This window comes from Pithys albifrons, chromosome 2, assembly GCF_047495875.1.
Source record: "Pithys albifrons albifrons isolate INPA30051 chromosome 2, PitAlb_v1, whole genome shotgun sequence".
Lineage (NCBI taxonomy): Eukaryota > Metazoa > Chordata > Aves > Passeriformes > Thamnophilidae > Pithys > Pithys albifrons.
Genome location: NC_092459.1, coordinates 81,379,182 through 81,397,667, shown reverse-complemented (window position 1 = coordinate 81,397,667; position 18,486 = coordinate 81,379,182). Strand labels below are relative to the sequence as shown.

The 18,486-nt window shown below is 39.5% G+C and overlaps 1 protein-coding gene across 5 annotated transcripts in view; it reads left to right on the top strand.

Annotated features, from left to right (window-relative positions):
- The window catches only part of LOC139681626 (protein ELYS-like), a 44,969-nt gene extending 27,177 nt beyond the window's left edge, over positions 1–17,792 (top strand). For 3 of the 5 annotated variants that reach the window (XM_071575146.1, XM_071575154.1, XM_071575136.1), the window contains 16 exons: positions 276–463; positions 637–781; positions 877–1,008; positions 1,729–1,876; positions 1,961–2,111; positions 2,660–2,767; positions 3,245–3,440; positions 5,446–5,643; positions 6,911–7,343; positions 9,129–9,231; positions 10,143–10,249; positions 11,461–11,621; positions 12,687–14,484; positions 15,262–15,395; positions 15,838–15,944; positions 17,324–17,792. In XM_071575146.1, coding sequence (XP_071431247.1) covers positions 276–463; positions 637–781; positions 877–1,008; positions 1,729–1,876; positions 1,961–2,111; positions 2,660–2,767; positions 3,245–3,440; positions 5,446–5,643; positions 6,911–7,343; positions 9,129–9,231; positions 10,143–10,249; positions 11,461–11,621; positions 12,687–14,484; positions 15,262–15,395; positions 15,838–15,944; positions 17,324–17,513 — 4,299 coding nt within the window. In that variant the 3' untranslated portion in view covers positions 17,514–17,792. The remainder of the gene's footprint in view (positions 1–275; positions 464–636; positions 782–876; positions 1,009–1,728; positions 1,877–1,960; positions 2,112–2,659; positions 2,768–3,244; positions 3,441–5,445; positions 5,644–6,910; positions 7,344–9,128; positions 9,232–10,142; positions 10,250–11,460; positions 11,622–12,686; positions 14,485–15,261; positions 15,396–15,837; positions 15,945–17,323) is intronic. The other 2 variants (XM_071575164.1, XM_071575173.1) reach the window with 2 other exon arrangements.
- The last annotated feature ends 694 nt before the right edge of the window (positions 17,793–18,486 follow it).

Genomic DNA, 18,486 nt, shown 5'->3' with positions numbered 1-18,486 from the left:
TATTCAGTAATGCATTTGTAAAAAAGGAGTGTTTGTACATAGAGATTTGTTAACTTAGGAAAGCCTGAATTACTCCTTTGAAAACATTCACTTTGTTCTGTATGGTTAACTGAATTTTTCTCTGCAAATACTGAAGAATTTCTATTGACATTTCATTAGTTAGACATCTGAGTTTGTTTAACCCATCTCCAGCCTTGCTTAAGAAAGTTTTGACTGTAGGTGTCGTGTGTGTGTGTGTACACATCATACTAAACCTGATCTCTTAACTTGTCCAGAATTCTCTGGCCCTGCTCTTTCACCCAGCTACAATCAAAACTGTACCCTGGCAACACAGGAGAATTATTCAGTCGCTCATGTGCCAGGGGGAGCACCGGCGAGCCCTCAGGTACATGCAGATGATGAAGCCATCCATGTCCAGCAGCAGCGAAGTGCGGCTTTGCCTCACCGTGTTGTTGTCCAATAGGTAAGGAAACGTATTCCACTGTTTGGCTTTCAGATCTTGGGAGGGGTGGAGGACAGATAAGACAAATCGTGATCCTCTGCCTTTCCTTTGATCTTTGAGTGAATACAATGACTTTGGGGTATCTCTGGTTATACTGTTGCTATTCCTTTTCATCTCTGCCAAATGACCCACAGGTGCATGGTGGAGGCTTGGGGTCTGTTGCAGCAACATAGCACCAAGTTAAACATAGAAGAGCTGTTAAAACACATGTATGAAATCTGTCAGGAGATGGGGCTAATGGAAGATTTACTGAAGCTGCCATTCACAGACACTGAAAAAGTAAGTGTGGAGAAGCAAAAAAAGTCTTAATGGTCTCTTTGGCCAGAGAAGAGGCAGAATCATAATGAGTTTTTGTCATGTGCTGTTTCTCACAGGAGTGTCTTGAGAAGTTTTTACAGAGCAATGCTGGTGTTCAGAATCACGAATTCCTTTTAGTCCACCATCTGCAGCGTGCCAACTATATCCCAGCACTCCAGCTGAATCAGTCAATGAAGGTTAATCTCATGGTAAGAGTAGAAGTCCTATTGAGTGTGCAAGTCTGTAGTTGTGGCAACCAGTTTTGATAGTCCTCAATAAAAACTCTGCTTTGTTTTTATACCATTCTTTGAAAGACTAGGAATAAGTTCCTACATGCTAAGTTACAGCTGAACCTGAAAGCTGAACTACTGGAAACCTAAACTGAACCTAAACTACTGAACATACTGCAATGCTGCTTTGTGAAGCTATAAATTAAATGTTACAGACCATGGTTGATTCAAATTAGTGTGTTTGCATCTGAGGAATAAATATGTTTCTTTTCTACTGGTCCATCTGTTCATTCAGTTCCTCAGATCCCTATGTTATGTATGGTTTAGCTTGTGGAAGTTGTTTGTGTCACTCATTTCTGTGGAATGAAGTGTATGTTGTATGTCATGGCTTGTTTTTCTAGCTGAGAGTGGTTTGGATGCTGCACAGGTGAAATATGAATGGTTCATTTTAGTTGGTGGGTTTTGGGGTTTGGATTGGTTTTTATTTTATTTAGTATTCCTTGACCTTTGTTAAAACTACCAGATGAAATTGGTCTGTGCTACTGGATAGAACTTGCTGTGGTTCTGTGCAGTGAACGTATTTTATTGTATCTGTAGGGCAAATTTAGGCCCTAAATAGAAAAAGCAGAGATAGTTCCATGCAACAAATTTCTTGTAAATAACTAGTTAACTTCTTGCTTTATACATTTGATTTGTCAGAATGATCGTGATCCTCGCTTGAGAGAGAGAGCAGTTGTCAGAAATTCTCTTTTAGACCAATATGGCAAGATCCTTCCTAGAGTTCAAAGGAAACTGGCTGTAGAGAGAGCCAAGCCTTATCATTTGCCTTCATCAGTCTTAAAAGAAGGTAATTTTTAGAGGGGAGAAATATGGGCAACTAATGATCACTTTGATTACACAAGACTTATATATTTTCCCTCTTGCTTTACAGTCTCAAGGCCAAAGCCATTATCCACAGTAACAAGACAAGCTAATGCAGGAAATGTGCATACAAGAGCAACTTTCATCAGTAAAGTGTTGTCCAAAATTGGAGAAGTATGGTTAGGAAATGACCAAAACCCAAATATTTCACAATATGATAGGTAAGCGGCCTTTTTACAACATTCAGTCTCGAGCTCCATGTTTGGACAGGGAGGGAGCTGTAGAGAAAGAGCAAGAATTCTGCTTGAATTATGTTAGTATTTTGGTGGGAAAGTGCTTTGTTTCACTTTTTTGCACATGCAACATGTAACACTGAAGAATCAAGTCATCATCAGTAATATTTGGAGAGAGAGTTTTTCTCGTATGATAATCCTGTCTATACAAATACATGTATTTACATTATGATAAATGTGTTGGCAGTGTTTAAGATAGCTGAAATTCAGACTATGGTAATCATCAAGCTGTTGATGTACAGACCTTGATAGACTTGTTTGTGTGATCTTATAGTAATCTTTCACCATTTCCTGCCCCGTTTCTGCTTAGTTTCTGTCTCTTTTACTTAAAAAGAAGCAGCATGAGAAAGAGCAGAAAAGAAGTTCATAGTTTTCAGGTGATTGTCCTACAACTGTTATGGTCAAATAAACTTGAATTTTGGTATATCTGTATTTTGAGGGAATGAAAGTCAGTTATGTTTTCCTTTTCCTTCTAGTCCTAGAGCTACAGAACCAGCAGTCATTACACATCCTCTCCCTGGTTTAGAGTTGCCTGATGCATTTCTTGGGACACCTGTTACCAAGTTTTCTCAGAAATGTTCCAGGTATAGTAGATTTATAGATCAAATATTTCAAAAAGGTGTTGCTTATATATGTAGGTGTGTATATATACCTTTTGGGTTTCTCAAGGGTTCTGTTGTATTTAATTTTGTATCTCCTAAATAAAAGGTCAACTTAGGGACACAATTAAGTGGAAAATATGAAGTGATTGCTTCATTGAAGTGTAGGTGAGTTTTCTCCTGATCTGAGAATTAGGCCACTTATACAACTTAAAATTGGGTTAGTCTTGTATCAGAGGCAGGGAATTAGGGCATCATATATGAAATGTAAAGAAATAATTAAAAAATCATGCCAAAGTGCCTGTCACTTGTTTGTGGGTCTAACACATCTCCTCAGCAGTGAGGCTTTGCTCTATTTCTTGTTCATCAAATGTTTTTTTTCTGTATTATCACAGATGAACATAGCATGACTTTTTTCATGTGTTTACTTATGTTCATAGTTTAAAATGTGTATCTTAACAGATTGCTGGATTTGGTGGTTCGTCCTGTTCCTGCCTGTGCTGTGGCACAGGATGAAAGCTGGCAGTCACCGTGCAGAGCTTCTACTTCTTTTGTTGCATCCAGCCCACTGAAATCAAATACACATCACTCCATCTCTCAGAAGAATTTTCCAAGGGCATCAGAGCTGAATTTACTGGAAACTCCTCTTGTAGTTAAGGTTTGTATTTTAAAAAGCTGATAGCAGCCAACCAAAAGAAAAACTTGTGAGCTTTGTTTAAAATGAAGCCACCAAAGTATTAAACGCTGCTGGATTCGAATTGTGAGGTATTGTCACTATGTTGTTATTGTATACACAGTCCTCTTGGAAGCACAAAGCTGGGAACAGTCTTGAAGAGGAAGGTTTAGTTCTCAGTTTATTGTAGCAGTCACCTTGTCCCATAGCTTTGAGAAATGCACTTATTTTTATTTCGTGGAACAATTACATTTCTCTGAATTATAACCTTTTTGTTGTTATGAAATATCACTCAAACTATTGAACCAGCTTCTTCTCCTCCTTTTAAACCCTTTCAATACTGTAAAATATTTCTGAGCTGAAGAAGACCTGAACACTTCTACATGAAGATGTGTAGGTATCTTTACAGCAGTGTCACTTCATTTCATCTTGTTCACAGCTGAGTAATCAGTGAAGAAATAAGCTGTGTCTGTTGATTTGCTGAGTTGCCATGTTGGACGCAGCAATTGGAAATGCTGCCATGTGGAATAACAGTTGAAGTTGTGTGCCTTTTGGAAGAGCAGGGTTGAAATTGCAAATTTAGTGGATAGGAGATAACAGAGACAACAAGGTGCCATATTCTTGTTTCTTCAGGAAATTAATTTGAAAAATAACTTTTTGTCTTGGCATAAAAAAATTGCAAGAACCGCAAAGGAAACATAAAAAGCATGAGTTTTTATCCCTAAAATTTTTGTACCTTTGGACAAAGAGGGCGGAGGCAAAACTTTGTTTTCTCTTCTGCTATAAACCCAGTTTATATTTTAAGCTAATGCTTTTGACAAATCATAGAATCGATTGGGTTGAAAAAGACCTCGGAGATCATCGAGTCCAATCCAACTCTAGTCCATTTACTAGATCATGGCACTCAGCGCCACGTCCAATCTGTGTTTAAAAATCTCTAGGGATGGTGAATCCACCACCTACCTGTCTGGGCAGCCCATTCCAATGCCTGATTACTCTCTCTGCAAAGAATTTTTTTCTGATCTCCAACTTAAATTTCCCCTGGCAGAGCTTAAGCCCGTGCCCCCTTGTCCTATTGCTGAGTGCCTGGGAGAAGAGACCAGCCCCCACCTGGCTAGAACTTCCCTTCAGGTAGTTCTAGACAGTGATGAGGTCACCTCTGAGCCTCCTCTTCTCCAGGCTAAACAACCCCAGCTCCCTCAGCCTCTCCCCACAGGGCTTGTGCTCCAGTCCCTTCACCAGCCTTGTTGCTCTTCTCTGGACTCGCTCCAGCACCTCAATATCCTTTCTGAACTGAGGGGCCCAGAACTGAACACAGTACTCAAGGTGTGGCCTCACCAATGCAGAGTACAGGGGAAGGATCACTTCCCTGGTCCTGCTGGTCACGCTATTTTTGATACAGGCCAGGATCCCATTGGCCTTCTTGGCCACCTGGGCACACTGTTGGCTCATGTTGAGCTTCCTGTCAATTAGTACTCCAAGGTCCCTTTCTGCCTGGCTGCTCTCCAGCCACTCTGTGCCCAGCCTGTAGCGCTGCAGGGGGTTGTTGTGGCCAAAGTGCAGGACCGGCACTTGGCCTTATTGAACTTCATCCCATTGGAATCAGCCCATCTCTCAAGTCTATCCAGATCCCTCTGCAGAGCCCTCCTGCCTTCCAGCAGGTCGACACTCCCTCCCAGCTTGGTGTCATCAGCAAATTTGCTGATGATGGACTCAATCCCCTCATCTAAATCATCAATAAAGATGTTAAACAGGACTGGACCCAACAGAGACCCCTGGGGAACACCACTGGTGACCAGCCGCCAGCTGGATGCGGCTCCGTTCACCAGCACTCTCTGGGCCCGACCCTCCAGCCAGCTCCTAACCCAGCAGAGGGTACACTTGTCCAGGCCAAGGGCTACCAGCTTTTCCAGGAGTATATTATGGGAATGAAGTGTTATGTTTTGAATATCAAACTGGTTCGAAATTACGTTTTTATTTCTTTTCCTAGAGAGCTAAAGTTTTGGCCACGTCTTCTTCTGGTTTTCCTGGGTTTACTCCTCAGTCTATTCTCAGGTCCAGCCTTCGCACTACACCCCTAGCCACTCCCTCTGCATCTCCAGGACGATCAGTTACTCCTCCACTACGAGCAAAGGAACCTAGAATATCTTTTATGGAAGAGAACTCAAATGCAAAATGGACTGTTGGGGTAAGCTGGGCTGCAGTACTGATTTTTGCAGTGAAATGCTGTGATTTGCTTTGAAGTTTGCCAAAACTCCTTATGCAGAAATCTTGGACTGTGAATCAAAATGGTAGAATTTGGTAAAAAAAATGGTTGTTACCTTAGACCTTCTGTAACATCATGTGCCTGCAGGTTTATTTATTAGTATTAATTATTTATTAATAATAAATGTCAGGGACTTTGGTGGGGTTTGCTCAGGGGTTATTAGCACCTGTGATTGTTCCAACTGCTGATTCAGCTTCCACTTGTACCTTTTCAAATGGTGGTGTGGCAGGAAGGTGAGGAATATAGACTGAGCCACTTGTTTGGGTTTGTTAAATTTTGTGAATTAAACATTTTGGAAAGCAACAAAATTCATAAGGTGCATTGACTTTTAGCCTGTCTTTTTGCAAGGCTGGGTTTACTTAAATTGTGGTAAAAAGAGACTCCTGATGAAGAGAGCTGTAGTGAGTTGTCTGTTCTCTAGCCATAAAGTTCTTGGGTTTGCTTCTAGCCTTGCACTAGGGGAGGCATCCATGTAGTTTTCAAATGAAACTGGTCCATCTGACAGTGGCCCTTCTGCTCCTAGAGTTGTTCTGTAGCTGGATTCTGTGGTTCAGACTTTCATGCAGTTGCCAACAAAATGTACCAAAATCAGGGGCAGAAAAGGAGTATGTTGTTCTAGTACCTGCATGTAGGAGCTTTCTGTACATGTCCTTACAAGTTGTCACAATCTGTTTTTATACGTTTTATTGTCTGTTGTAAAGAGCTACTCAACTGTAACAAGAGGTGCTCTCTCCTGTATGAATTCTTACTAATAGTGGCACTGTAGCCACATTAATTTACTTGTTCCATGCTACAGGCACAGTGAACACTAGCATATTTTAGTAGTGCATATGCATTGTGAAGGCAGGCATAAGAAAGAGAAATCTGGAGTTACAATTTTATTAGGCAAAGCTCTGTCATGTTGAAAACACACTGGTGAACCCAATGAACAGCATTGAGAGGACATTATAAGCAAGCACTTACAAGACTGACTCTGTCTTAATTCTTCAATATTGTGGAAACTCAATAAGCAGTCAAAAGTGTGATTAATTTTTACACTCACTTTTAAATCTAGGTGCTAGAGTGAGAATTTTGTGTTGTCTTGTTAAGGAGACACATGTAACTTAGAAATATCAGTATATGTTTGGATTTTTTTGTTTTGCTTTGAGTTATATGCATGCTCATATAACTGATCTGAACTTTTTTTCAGGTAACAGAAAATGTTAAAGCACTATTTGGAGCTTCATCTGAGCATCATGATGACATGGTAGGGGATGCTTGGCCTGAAAGTAGAGGTAAAACAACTCTGTTTACTCTGAACAATCCTGAGGAGGATAATCATGCTGAATTACAGGAGTCTTCGGAAAACATATCTGGAGGTGATTTGTTAAAAATGGATGTCAGCAAAGAAAATAGTGACTTCTCTGCCAGATCAGACCAAACTACTTTGGAGTACCATGATGCAAAATCACCTGGTGATTTTGAAGATGATGTCATTTTTATAGCTGCTAAACCAGCTAATTCTTCCACTGAGGAAACTGCTGATGTTCAAGAATTGGAGAAGAAAGAAGACAGTGAAATGATTGAGGATAAACCTTTCCAGATGGAACAACCAGATCCTTCAGAACCAAGAAAAGAAGCTGGTGTGTTTCATCATATGATAACCTAAATTTCTGAATTTTTTAGATGTCTTTAAAAGATTAAGTTACTGATAAGTGCAGCAGTTAATGATGAGGGTTCACAAGTGTCCTAAGCACTTCTTGTCCTAGGCTTTAAAAAATACCATGTTTTAAGTAATTTTTAGATATCCTGGACATTATGAATGTGTATTTTCCTTGACTGGCATTTTCTGTGTGTAGTTGCATCTGAAAGGCAGCAGTGATTTGTGGGAGTTTTGAGAAGGAGATAAGTTGAAAACTTGGACTTCTAATTATACTTTGGGGGTACTTCTGCAGTCTGCAGGGTTTTTTACAGCAAGTTCAGTGTATAGCGTGCTTTGACTACTTTTTTCCTCTTTTAACCACCTCATTAGTGCTCAGTTGAATAGTTTTCTTCTGGAAGTAAGTTTGCTTGTGCATCTGCTTCTCATTAAAGCTATGGTTGATCATTTTGCTGGCTCAAGAGCTTATACAGCCTTTTCTAAACCTTTTTCTCTAGATCTTTGATGCTTCAGCTCAGTTCAAGTCACTGGAGCCAGTTCAGCTGCAGAGGATTTGTTTGTATTAGCATGCTGGCTGGCAAGTTAGAAGATACTTAACTCATTAGCTGGTGAGCAGTGGGAATGAAAGTAGTGCAGGAACAGGGAGATGATGTGCAAACAGCTACAGTCAGTTTTTGATGAACAGATGTGTCTGCTGAACCCTTTATAAAAAATTTTGCTATTCCTGGGACATGTATGCAAGTGTCAAGAGTTCTGTGTCGGAGGTCTTGAAATGGGTCATAACAGTGAGTGGGCACTACAGTATCAGTGCATCATATGCATTCTCATTCAGTCCTGAGTCTGAGATAGTTCTCAAGGATCCTGAAGAGTGATTGGTGCTGTTGAAGTACCTCAGCTCCTTTTTCAGTAACATGAGTGCTGAGATACAGATTCCATGTGCATTGGGAAAAAGGATTTACCAGATTTGCATGTAGGTCAAAACATTTGGCTGTCCAATTTTAGCTGTCTTGTATTTGTACAAGAAATCAAAGGTGCTTATCATTAAAAATAGTAAAGTACTAATGATTAAACAATAACCTTATAAAGAAACTGTCATTTCTGGACTAAGGTACAAGGAGCTCTGTACAATTTCAGTACTCTGGAAGCATTGGAGAGCAGTCAGTATAGCTTCCTTATGGCCTGAACTGGCAAAATTATCCCAGTCCTGTACACTGTTTGCAAAGGTAATTGCTGAATCTGGAGGAAGGAGAGAGTAGAAACAGGGAAGAGGAAGAGGTTTCTAAAATTGAACCTATTGAAATAAAAGCAGGTAAGCAAGTTATTGGACTTCAGTAGACAATCATTAGAGAAAAGAGCAAGAAAAGACCTTAGATGCATTCTTGTAAAGAGGAGAAAATGGAGTAAGAAAGGAAAGAAGAATTACTGGAATGAGATGAATATCCAAAGAAAAATAAAAAACTTCCTACCCAATTTTTAAGGAGAAATATTTTCTAAAGTTTTTATGTATTAGGTCAGTAATACCAAGTTTAGTTTGTAAATAGAATTATCAGTGGTCATTTTGCTTTCTTGACTGAAATCATGCATCTCGGGCTTCTTCTTTTACTGGAAAGAAGAATTCAGACCTTCTGTGCATTTGAAGTCTTGGTAATATTTTTTTAAATCGCTACACTAGATGAAATGCATAAAGGATCATTTTAAAATTGTGAGCATTTTAAAAGAAATGATGTTAAATGCAACAAGGAGGTAATCCATCTGTTCATTTTTGTAGGATCTGTGGAAGAATCAAATGCTGAGTGTCTTACCTGTCCTGAGGATGATAAATTGGTGCTTAAAGCTGCTGAGGCCACTACTTTTGGGGCTGCAAATGAAGGGTGAGCTTACAAAATGCATACATCTTTGGGTTCACACAAGATGTAGCTGCTGGCTTTTCTGTGTTTGAAAACTATGATTTTGACCTGGTATTGTTTCTTTCCTGTGTTCTTACATAAAAAAGCCTGTCTGTTCCATTCTGTCTATGAGCAGAAGTAATCTGGCATGAATATAATGCACATTGACTAGCTGTCAATTTGAGCCTTATTTCTCAAATCATTGCGGACCCCAAAGTAGGATGATAAAGACTTCATTCAACAGGCTGTATAAACCTCTTTACAGTTTGAGGCTTATTAAGCAGATACTGTGAATATAAGCTCTGCTTTTATCCGAAAATTGCATTGTTAAAAATTAATCCTGAGATTCTTATAACTTCACTGGGTTTATTTTGGAGTTTGCGTGCTTTCTGGCCATATTTTATACACTTAGTTCCTGCTTTCTGTGTGTGCTCAGTTATCATCTGTTAGTTTATGGAAAGAGAACCAGTTTTCTCACCAGGTACTTTAAAATATGAAAGTGCTTAGGGATAAAGAGAGAATGTTAGCAATGAAATAGCTTCTAATTTCAAGTGGTAACTTACACTGGTACAGACATTTGTTCAGTTTGTTCTGAACCTCTGTACTAGTAGTTGCCCTCTTTCTACCGAAGACAATAATATATTATTCTTTAATACAACTCTATTGTTATGTTATTATCTAGTGATAGGCAGCTGGGAAGAATGGTCAGTACTTCATTTGTTTCATAAAATGAGTCACAAACTGAAAGTAATTATGTTGGTAAAAGAATTTCTGATTTTTCATGTGTTTTTTCTTGTTTGAAACTTGAAGATTTTACAGTTAGAAAGGAACTTGTAAAGCTCTTCAAGGTTTGTTTTCAAGGTTTATGATTAATTTCTTTCTTTCTGTTCATGAAGTGAAACAAACTCCCAGGAGTCCAAAATGACCTCTTCATCCGAAGAAAAAGCCATACTGGTTGCAACAAATCCACAGCTTTCTGAATCCCCGGAGGCAGACAGTGAATGTAGGTACAGTATGGAGGTGTTCTGTGCATTAAGGTAGCAGAACTCCAGAAGTGAAATGTGTAGTTTGCTGTACCACTGTAGGTGTCTCAGATTGAAGTAGTACACTAACATGTTACTGCCAACTTTCATTAATCTACAGAGACAATACCCTCCCCAGAGAAAGCCCCTGTAGAAATGCATAGTGAATCTACCCAGTTCTTGATCAAGATGCTGAGAATGCTGGTAGAACTTTTAAGTATTATTAGGAGAGATCAGTATTTATTTTAATGTTTCACACCACTTCGCTAATTTGTGTGCCGTGGGACTTGCAGAGTTACTATTTTAAAAGGTGATGCATCCTCAGTACTCAGACTGAGGGAGCTGTCTACCAGTGTGCCTTTGCAGACACCTTTTCCTCTGTTTTTTCCCCTGTGGACTTGACAGCTGGATTTTTCCTTCCTTTTTCTTACTGTGGGGCTGCATCCTTTACCAGATACGTAGTTGTTGTAGTTCAAACAGTCAACAACTAAGCCCCAAACAGCCACTTGCTCATTTCCCCCTGCGTGGAATGGGGGAGAGAATTGGAAAGATAAAGGTGAGAAAACTCATGCGTTGAGATAAAGACAGTTTAATAGGGAAAGCAAAAGTCTTGCATGCAAGCAAGGCAAAACAAGGAATTAATTCACCACTTGCTGTCTTCAGGCAGGTGTTCAGCCATCTACAGGGAAGGAGGGCTCCGTTGTGTGTAATGGGAAGACAAGCGCCATAACTCCAAATACCGCCTGCTTCCTCCTTTGCCCTGCCTTTTATGCTGAGCATGATGCCATATGGTATGGGACATTCCTTGAGTCAGTTGGGGTCAGCTGTCCTGACTGTATCCCCCCCAAGCTTGTTTTGCGCCCCCAGCCCACTCATGGGTGGGGTGGGGTGAGAAGCAGAAAAGGCCTTGGCTCTGTGTAAGTGCTGCTCAGCAGTAACCAAAAACATCCCTGTGTCATCAACAATGTCTTAAGCTCAAATCCGTAATGCAGAAATACCAGCTACTGTCAAGAAAATGAACTTTTTCCCAGCCCAAACCAGCGCAATAGTTTTGGCTTCTAGTTTTTGGAAAAAGCCCAATATACGTGGCAGAATGGAGAACTGTATTGTTGGGTCCTGCTCCCTCTGTTACTTCCTGTTGAAAATCTTGTGTCATTTATATAAGAGTTAAAATTACATAAATCTCTTCCAGCTGTGATAAGTGTCCTTGACAGTGAGGATGTGGTCAGTACTCATTCAGAAAATCGCCTTGAGGGAAAGTATGTGGATTTACCTGAAGAATGTAACCCTGAAGCAGCTGAAGTTGAAAAAGTTCCTGTTTCTGATAATTTTCCTAAAACTGAGGAAATTAATGTAAGTAAATAATTTCCCATATTCTACAAAATAGAAAACAGTTTGCAAATTGAGGGCAGATCTGTTTTACTGGCAATTAGAAGGTACACAAAAATGTCTGTTTCTTTAGCTGCCTGACCCAAGTTAAAACCTTATTGCGTAAGGGCCGGTGCAGTTTCACTTGTGCGTTTTCTGTTCCATAACACAGAACAGAAACTGTCAAGACTTAGGCCTTTGAGGGCTGTAGTCATACAAAATAAATGCCTGAACTGTTTTTTAAAATAACCCTGCATTCATTTGTCTTACTGAAATTCAAGCTTTTTTTATTTGACTTAAATAGTTTTTAACATTAAAACTATGAGAAAGCTACAGGAGTGGAGCTTCTTGATAAATTATTGATGAATAGGAGCCATTTACCTAATGACAAAATGATATGGGAACAAACTCACTTTCAGAATGATTTAGGTGCTTAGGTCCTTAATTGTTTGTTCCTTAACACAAACAGAGTTACCAGTAAGCTCATTTTGGTGTCAAGGTATTTCTTCACAAGATTGAGGTATTTAGAATATATGTTATCTCATGCAGTCAAGTGACCTCCTTCAAGTGCAGTGTTCACTTGTTGGATGCAATACCTGACGAGTCTGAGTCAGTGTTGCAGTCACAGCTGTCATGACCAAAGCTGTAAACTCTGGGAACTTAATTGTATTTTCCCTGTCAGACACAGAGTGGGTCACCCTGTGTGGATGTGGAGTAGGGCAGAAGGTACTGCAGTGTGATAATCACTGCCAACCTGTTGTGTACACACCTTGTATTGTACAACTGCTCACTGGCAATGGGCGGTGTCAAATTGTTACTCCTGAACCGAAATATCAGAAAGGGAACTTGTGAATTGCAAACACCGACTGCTTGGATTTGTCCCTTAAATGTATAAACTTTCATCTCTAGGAGGGAGAGTTTCTAACTTTACATTTGGAGATGATCTGAAAGGAAAAGCAGCTTTTCACTGTGCTGAGTTTCATCTAGCTCCGTGTGAAGTTAGTCTGTGTGGTAATGAATAAAGTATTAACAGACATGTTTTAACTTCAGGTTATTGAAGATACCTCAGAACCACCACCTGAAACATCACCATATTGTGAACTGGATCCATCGGGCAATCTTAATTATAGCTATGAAAATATAGAGCAACAATTTGCATGTGATTTGCCTGATAATAAAGACAGTGAATGTGATGCAGCTGAGGGAGATGGAGACCTTTTTCTATCTCAGAGTAATTTTAGCTTAGTTTTGGAAGGAGAAGAAGGGGAAGCAGAGGTGGGAGATCCTACATTAGTAGATGCTTCTAAACCAGATGGCACAACAATAGAGGAAAAACCTGTGACCAATTCAGGAAATACCGAAAGCCAAGAACATATTACAAACTCGGTGTCCACTGTAACTGGTGATCAGGAATCTCAAAATACAGAGTCATTACCATATGTGCCTGAACCCATTAAGGTTGCTATTGCTGAAAACTTACTGGATGTAATCAAAGACACAAGAAGTAAAGAATTTACATCTGAAGTTGTAGAACAATCTATTCATGAAACTTTAGGTAAAAAAGTAACTAGATTCCAGAAGGCAAAAGCTCTCTTACCACCTGTGCCAGAAGGAGTGGAGGAGGAAAGCAGCAGATGTCAATTAGAGTATGCCATTGCTCCAAGAACACGCACAAGGGGGCAACTGAGTAGAATAAGTATTCTGTCAGCAGACCCTCGGCAACTACTGAAGACAGACACACCTGTTGCGTTGGGACTGTCTCCTCGCAGAAGTACCAGGCGAACTAAAGAAGTGTCTGAGACTTCCAGTCTTCAAACAGAGGAAAAGGCTCAAGAGGAGCAAATACCTGTGATGCCTGTTACTCCTAGGAGAGGTAGGAAACCTAAACTGACTCATTTAGAAAAAACAGAAAGCAGCCATTCTGATGGACAAACCTTGTCTGACACTACGCAGTCCATAGCTGTTACTCCAAGAAGAAGATTAAGGAGAACAAAGGAAGCTGCATCTGAACTCTTGGAAGAGGCTAATGAGGAAATTTCTCTTCCTGAAGGTAGCATTATTGCCTCTTCTAGAAGGACCAGAGGAGGAAAAAGTTCAGCTGGAGATCAAGAAGCTGGGCAGACTGACACTGATCATAACATAAAAGCAGGAGTCAGTCCCAGTAGGAGTGCAAGAAAACCAAAAAGCTTTAATTTACAGTTTATTGAAAAGACTGTTAAGGATCAAGAGGTGCAGCCTAGTGACCAACTCGTTTCACCTGTGCCAGCTAAAAGAGGCAGAAGAAGAAAGAGAAGTTCATCAGAAGTTTCAGAACATTCTGACCTTGATCTGTCTAAATCATCGCTTCCCCAAACAGAATTTAAACTTCCTGCCACTCCTAGAAGAAGTGCTAGGAAGGCGGCACAAAATCTCTTGACACAGCCAGAGTTTACTTCTGCTCAGGAAGACATAAATTCAGGTGGGAAAGTAGAAGTCTTTAGTAGTACTCCTAAGAAAAGAACTAGAAGAGAGCCACAAGAAATACCTGAAATTACAGATACTCGTGCACAAACACCTGCACAGCCAAGTGAGGAGCCAAGCACACCCAGGGCTGCAGTAAGGACAGGGCGGCGGGGCAGGAAGAAGCGATCACTGTCAGCAGAGGCCTTTCCCCAAGGACCTGGTGGCAGTCCTTTGCTGCTTGAAGACATAAACCCGTCACAACGGGATCGAACATCAAAAGCTCTAACAGACCATGTTACAAGAACCAGATCCCGTAAAACTGCCATGCATCAGAAACTAATTGTTGAGGAGAATGAGCCTTTTCATTTCTCACCTCCTCTCACAAAGCTTACAGAGAAATTTGAAGGTAAGTGTGCTGTGTTTATATGCAAAATAGGGCATATTCCTCTTCTTTAAACCGCAGAATACAAACTGTGAGGATGGCTTTAAGTATTGTAAAAATTGTAGGCATGCAAATAAGAAATTTGGCAAGAGGCAATCCATCTTTTGTCTGAATTGTGCATGACTGTCTGGTTAGTTCTGGTGGAACTAACAGATTATGAGGCTGATCTAAGCACTAAAGTGAAATTTAAGGTGAATTTTTGTCATGAGCTTAGTTTCTATCAGTTCTGTAAACCACAAGTTATTACGAATATGTGATTACCATCCCTTCCCCCTAACAGGAATAAAGGAGGCATGCTTCTAAATTTTGTTCACTTTTTAAGTTCAAATGAGCTGCATCTTGCAGCAAATTTATACAGCTGTTAACTTACCTGATTGTTTTTCATGGGCACATACTTTGTCAGCAAAACTAGAGTGTGTAGGAATCTTTTAATTAGAGTATATGATAATTTTTTTAACATATGTAAGGGCTTTTGATGCCTCTTGAGCATTAATACCTTTGATTGTGTAAGTGCAGGTGAAATCACTACACTGGCTTAGTTTTGCTTCACAATTTACTGTAAACGAATGAATCCCAAGAGGCAGTTACTAGGGGAAAAACACCTTTGCATGGAGCATTTATAAACTTGAGTGGACCTTTTATTTCAGGAAACTATTGTGCTCTTGTTTATCAGCTGTAATTTAATATTACTGTCCTTCATGTATAACATATGTGTGTGCTAACGATGCATTGTCATTTTAGATGGAAAAGCAGACCATCCCATGCAGTTTAAGGATTTAGACCCAGATTTGTCTTCTCAGTTTGTCTTTTCACCCCCTCTTTTGAGGTCAAGGAACAAAACTCTATCTAGCATTTCCCGAATTGTGAAAGAACCAGTAAGTGAAAACTCTAATTGGTGCATGTTCCTGATTTTTATGCTGTGCTACTTTTTTAGTTCGTGCCTTGCAATGCTTTGCCTTACTCCTTGCAAACATATCTAAAAAGAGAGCTTTAACTGAATTGGCCAAACAATTTATTTTTTTTCATGAAAAGTAGCTACAAAAACAAGTTTTAAATCTGTGTAAATCAGGAATTGATAAAACCTTTTGAAAGCACAGTGGCTTTCTTTAAACTTACTTGGTATGTTGTCTGTTAATTTCAGAATTTGAACTTTAAAGATGGTAAAATAATTTGAGGGGGAAGGTTTTTTTTGCAGAGGGTAACTAATGCTTTGGGAAATAGCTTTATCATCACTTCTTAATGAAAGAAACACTGATTTTTGTTCTGTAGAAGTGTAAGAGCCTGTGCATGAGTAACATTTTTGTTGCCTTAACATAGGGGCTTCCAGCTAAAGAGGAAGAGGATGCCAAATCCAGAGAGTCTGAGGGAAAGCAAAAATTGAAGAGTGGTAGAACTCCAAAATCAAAAATTAAGAAAGCAAGCAAGTATGAAATTATTTTTAACAGTAATTTGCATTTCTTTATCGTGATAATGATTCAGCTGTTAAACACCTAATGCTTCATCCTCACTGGGTTGTGCAGTTCTCCTCTGACTTTGAGCCTGTCCAGCTTGCTGGTCTAAGAGACACCTTCTTCCTCACTTAAGGGTTTGGTTTTGCAATGGAGAACAAAGAGGGAGGGGATTGAAAAGGGCAGGTGGATACTAATCATTGCAGTAATGTCATGCTTTTACATAGTCTTACCTTATGAAACTACATTCTTGTGGTCTTTAGTTCCCCGTTGTGCAGGTTTAAAGGTAAACCATCAGGAGAAATGAACGCAACACAAAAGAGATTATAGGTCAGAGTTACAATTTAATTATAATATTACAATAAATGCAATGGCACAAAGAGAAAAATTGGTTTTAACCCACAAACCCCCAGTAGTATAACCCAGCACCTTGGGGCACAAGCACAAAGGGGTTTGTTAGCCCCTGTGCTGAACCCTATGTGGTTCCTCTGAGTCCAAAGTAAAACTCCAAAGTGGAAAACCTGTTGGTGCAGCTGACAGTTGCAGTCTGATGGAGAGTGGTGGTTGCAGGCTGGTTGAAAGTGGTAGTCTCCTCTTGTTGAGGTTTTCGTCCTCTTCTTGATCCAACGAGTGACCCTTGAGGTCTTCTTGCCCCAAGATATGTACCCCTGGGTCCAGGTGGGAGCATCCAGTCCCTCCCCCAGGGCAGGGAGTCACACAGTGGGTGATCTGAGTCTGTGAGTCAGGGGGTATTGTTGGAACCGTTGATGGCCCATTGGCAGACATGACCCCTCAGGCTGGGTGTGAATGTGCTAACAACTCCCTGGAGGGTAGTTATCACAGCTCTTATCTGACAGGTGTCTTTTATACCCACCTCACAGCCTGAGGAGTCTGGTGTGCCCTGGGCAGCTGCTGCAAATGGTCCATTGTTCTTGAGAAATGAATAGAGGGGGTAGAATACATAGCTTTGGTCTCCCCCACACAGTCCCATCTGCAGAACTAGAACACCCATGCAAGGCAGAAAGGGGGAAGACAGTAAGTAAAGGGACCTTAATGTTTCTGGATGTGTTTCCTGGTTCCTTCTGGAAAACAGTTTGAGGAGAATTTGCTTCTCAAAAGCTGTGACAAGGAGCTCTAAAAGTTCTTATGAATAGTGACCGAGAACACTTGGGACAGTCTAGTAAGGAATGAAAGCAAAATAATCCATACTTATGTACCTTTCCTGACTTAATTCTGTCTACATAGAAGCCCATGAATATTTCTTTGGTGTTGATCTTGTAATTCCATGGTATTTTTTTCTTCCACTAACTAAATACTGTTGGTAATAAGAAATTGATTTGATACTTTCTTTTCAGAACCACAAAAGATGTTTCATGGTCACCTCCACCCGTGGAAATAAAATTCATCTCTCCTTTTCCAACTCCAATGGATGGAACAAAAAGCAAACAGAAAGAAACCACAGATGCAGCAGGGAAGACTCTAAGAAAGAACAAAAAAAACCTGTCTAATTTTCCAAAGCCAGTTGTGCGCCGGAAGATGCTGTAACTGTTTTTTAAGTTTATAATGTACACCACTGTTTGTAAAGTCATCAAAATTGTATGAATTAGTAAAAAGAAGAAAAATCATCTAATTTGGAAGAGGTAATTTATATAAATTATTGTAAAATTTGATAAAAAATGGTCTTCGGTAAGTAACTCCATATGGAGTGTGATTTCCTCAGTCAATGCAGTTTTCTATTTTATATTAATACTTCATACATTTATATAATATGTAAATACAGCTTATTTTAGGAATGTTAAATAAAAATGTATACTTCACAATGTGCTTACTGTCTGATAGCTTTTTGAAGGAATACTGGGTTGAATGACCTGTATTGCTCAGAACTTTTAATGTTGGTTTGTGGGAGCTACAGAAGCTCAGAAGCGATTCCAAAAGCTTTTTAAAGGTTTGGTTAGAATTCCTATAACAAGTAAACAGTTTAAACATAGTAGTTTAAATTTTAGAAATTATGTTTGACCTTCTGGTACAAATAATTGGACTCAAAATACAAACTGGTTATTCCTTATGTTCATGGTGAAGTTGTACTGTACAGAAGTCAGAATGTAAACAATTGTGTTTTAAGCTGTGCAATATTTTTTTTGTATTTTGTCTTAAACTTTGGGAAAGCTGCTCTTTAGTTCATAAAACTAGGTCACACCTCAGATGTGTCACTATTTCTTATAGCTTGTTGTCAGCAAAAAATTAACTGTATAGATGGTGTGATGCTTACTACCCACGTACTTTGAAATTTGAGTCAAAATTATTTTCATAATGTTAATATGAATATAATTGAAGTACTTACTGTCTGTAAACATATTTTGCAGTATTTGAAGCCTACATATCACAGCACTGAAAACCTGATGGTAAAGCTAATATAATAGTCTGAAAAAGGTACAAAAATGTACAGAAATCTTAGTTACAAACCATATTTTTGAATAATTATTTCATTAACAGTCTTTGGTTAAGGAGTAAATGTCCC